Genomic DNA, 3,820 nt, shown 5'->3' with positions numbered 1-3,820 from the left:
GAACCTGAATAATTCAAAAATATTTTAGTATTAATAATTTGTTCATTTGTAATATTTAACTTAATGTGAATTGCAAAAAACAAAATTTTCAAATAAATGAGACTAAAACGACACTTGAACGTATATATACAATTAAAAGGAGTACAACATTAAAATAATTGCACATTAGATTAATTTATTTTAAAAAAGACTACCCCTAAAAAGACTTTACATGTTTCAGTATTCCATGTAAAGTCTTTTTTAGGGCTGGTGTTAATTTTTAATAAATTATTTATTGTGTAATTATTTCAATGTTATACTCCTCTTAATTGTACAAATGTTCAAACTTTAACTTTGTAAACAAACTGTTCAAACTCACATTTTTTTTTGCCAGTAAATAACATACTCATTTTTTTTAGAATATTTTTGTCCCATCCCAGATTAACATTTAATAAGAAACTCCATCACCCTTTGAAATTATCATTAGCCATGCCTTATTTCTTAAATGATTTCCATTCTCTGTTTGAGATTTTATTATTACAGTCCCTCGTTTCCACCCTTTTGTGATGTCACAGTATGTAATCCGAGCAATCACTACTGAAGCTTAGCCTTGGAAACAGATATAGGCTAAATTTAAATACCATTAAATAAAGGCTATTATGAGTTATTTATATCAATACTGATTAAATAAAGTGCTATTGTTTTGTAGGGAAGTGACTAGATGGAGTTCCTGAGAATATGAACAAAGGAATCTAATGAAAAGATTTAGGAACAAATTACAGATCTGAACATTTATTTATAATTTCTTTAAGATGTTCTTTTTATTTTTGTGTTATGTTACATTTGTTTGAAAATACATAAATTTCCTTCTACTTTTTTTCTTTAAAACCAAAATGTTTCCAAAATAAAGTTTCGTTTAATACTCAGAGAAAAAGCCTTGTAAAGTACAATTTACTTATGCTGTGGAACATGTAGTTTACTTACTAAATAGCTAGAATGTGTAGTTTCTAAACGTTTTTTTTAATGATAAGTGGCAAATTCCATGTACAATTTACTTATGCTGTGGAACATGTAGTTTACTTACTAAATAGCTAGAATGTGTAGTTTCTAAACGTTTTTTTTAATGATAAGTGGCAAATTCCATGTACAATTTACACATATCCTAAAGATACATATTATTACACTTACTTAATGGTGTTATGCATAGTACAGTTACAAAACTATTTACAAGAAAAATCACCCGCACACAAAAAAAAGAATAAATATACCATGATGAACTTACCCAGACTCTTAGAGTTCTTTAAAACCCAAGCATAAACAAGTAATACCTCTTCTATAGCCCGTGGAAATGGAGCAGCTGGTGCAAGTGAGTAGTCAATAGAAAGTATTGGAATATCAAGATCTTTAGCCCAGTCCCGTAAGTAAATCTGAAAAGTTCAATGTTTTTAAAAACTAGCACTACATTTACAACTACAATACTCAATGCTTTTAATAGATTACCAGAATACTAGCAAGCAGGAACCAAGGCTAGAAACTAGATTGGAATCCACACTTTTAGAATGTTCTTATGTTTTTTTTAAAAAAAAACTACAAATAAAAAGGTACATACAGTCGAACCGGAAGCCCACCTAAACGCACCGCTGATGCACCAGTAGAATAGATAAGCACAGAAATAATCTAATTTAAAAAAATCTTTTATGGATGTTTGATACAAATGCTTTTTATCAAACCTTGGTTAAACCTAATGGTGCAACAGCTGTCTACTTCAACTTTTCTGTGTGTGAAAAATTATACGAGAGAAATTATGAAACTCCAATAACACAACTACATCGAAAATAATGGTGCAACAGCTGTCTGCTTCAACTTTTCTGTGTGTGAAAAATTATACGAGAGAAATTATGAAACTCCAATAACACAACTACATCGAAAATAATGGTGCAACAGCTGTCTACTTCAACTTTTCTGTGTGTGAAAAATTATACGAGAGAAATTATGAAACTCCAATAACACAACTACATCGAATACGACAATGCTTACAGGAAAAACTAGCTGCTGGTAACAATTTATCTACTTTTGAACAGAGTTAATGATATCATGCATCAAAGAAAGCCAATCTGAATCGGGTTTTCCAACTTGAGAAGAACCTTAAGAGGACACGGGTTAATTAGCCAGATCAAAAATCTTTAAAGTTTAGGTACAAAATGTCTCTGATTTTGCACAACTGAAGAAAATGGAGGAATCTGGTAAACAGCAACCACTGCCACAAGGACTTCTATTGGGCTCTTTGAACCACATGATGAAATTGGCTGTCCTTTTTATAACATATGCATGGCTGAAAATGTGGAGCACATTCATCAGCAACACCCCCCCCCCCCCACCCCCCACTATCTGCAGCCTGGCACAGTAGTCAAGAAAATAATAAATAAATAATGATTAAAATAACAAATAACAAATAAATAAATGCCTTTATGTTGGAAAAACTAATAAAATGTTTGTTGAACGTATATACTGTAGTTTACTTAAAATCTCAGGAATTATCTTTTGTGGCTTTACACTGAAACTTGTTTCGCAGGTTTTAACTTTCGTGGAAATATGAAATTGAAAATGCATTAATTTCCCATTACATAAATTTAGAAGAGAAGTTATTAGACATCATTCTGTTTTTCTAAGCAACATTTTTTATACTATAAGCCTTTGTAATCATACCGTACAACTGAACTGACGCTGTTGGTAATCCACTTATTGAAAGCAATGAACTTGTCTAGGAATGTTACGACTACAGCTTACGTCTCTTCATTGTTTGCTGTTTCCGGATTACAAGTAATTATCTGCGTATAGCATATTGAGAACAGTTACTAAAATGGCTTGGCAGGTATAAAATTTCTTTCAATTTCTTAGCAATATCAAACAGAGAACAGTCACAACTTCATTATGTACCCCTCTCAAAATGTTTTTGTGAAAATGATAAAATCGACCAACTCTCCCAAAACCAGCGGCCTCCCAAACCCACAACAGTGTACCACAGAACTTGAAACACACACCACCCTGGCTGCTAATGATGACCTGCTAAAGAAAAGTAATATTTGCTTGTATATATATATCTGTTTGGGTTTCATTTATCACTCATAAAGGCTTTTTATTTCACTGGAACTATCATTCGTGGAAATGTACATATTGCAAAAATAGTGAAAGTTAATAATAAGTAATTTACAGAATGTCAATAATGGATTATAACAAACCTGTGGATTTAGCTGGTCATGACTACCATACAAAGTTGCTACCTTAAGATATGCACCTGAGAACACACAGGAAAAAAAATTGAAAAAATTATCATTGTTAAGTTGTGCTCTTTAAATCCCAATAATATAAATGAATGAATGGTTTAATTTCTTACAAACTTCCTTTCAGTTTCTAGTCCCATCTGTCTCCTCAATTCACAAGTTTCAATATATATATATATTGGACTTTCATTACAAGTTTATTTTTGCAGCTTTAAAGCTATTGAATTATTTTTTTACCTTTATATATATTATTTAGATATATTCAAAAGCTTTCCATTTCTTCATAAGGCTGGTTACTAATTGTATTCTGTAACATTGTATTTTTGTCATTCTCTTTTAACATAGAGTTTTCTATGTTAACTACTTTGTTCAGATATACATGTAAACTATGAAAATCAGGCCTACAGAAATAACACAAACACCAAGATACAAGTTATAATGAGGGTAAGTACAAAACATATTTTGGGTTTGAAGTATCTGCGACTTTAGAACTACAATGCAGTAGGAATATGCTATACATCCACATGATTTAACTTTATTTCACATACGTTGTTTGTTAG

At 31.0% G+C, this 3,820-nt stretch overlaps 1 protein-coding gene across 5 annotated transcripts in view; it reads right to left on the bottom strand.

Moving 5' to 3' along the window:
• The window catches only part of LOC106473146 (hormone-sensitive lipase-like), a 58,722-nt gene that overhangs the window by 35,464 nt on the left and 19,438 nt on the right, over positions 1-3,820 (bottom strand). For all 5 annotated transcript variants that reach the window (XR_002613595.1, XM_022401635.1, XM_022401637.1 and 2 more), the window contains exon 5: positions 1,262-1,406. Coding sequence is in view for 4 of the 5 variants with exons in the window: in XM_022401635.1 (XP_022257343.1) it covers positions 1,262-1,406 (145 nt within the window). In the remaining variant the exon portion in view is untranslated. The remainder of the gene's footprint in view (positions 1-1,261; positions 1,407-3,820) is intronic.

This window comes from Limulus polyphemus, unplaced genomic scaffold (assembly GCF_000517525.1).
Source record: "Limulus polyphemus unplaced genomic scaffold, Limulus_polyphemus-2.1.2 Scaffold5927, whole genome shotgun sequence".
Classification (NCBI taxonomy): Eukaryota; Metazoa; Arthropoda; class Merostomata; order Xiphosura; family Limulidae; genus Limulus; species Limulus polyphemus.
The sequence above is the reverse complement of the archived record's forward strand: the minus strand, read 5'-3'. Positions and strand labels throughout refer to the sequence as shown.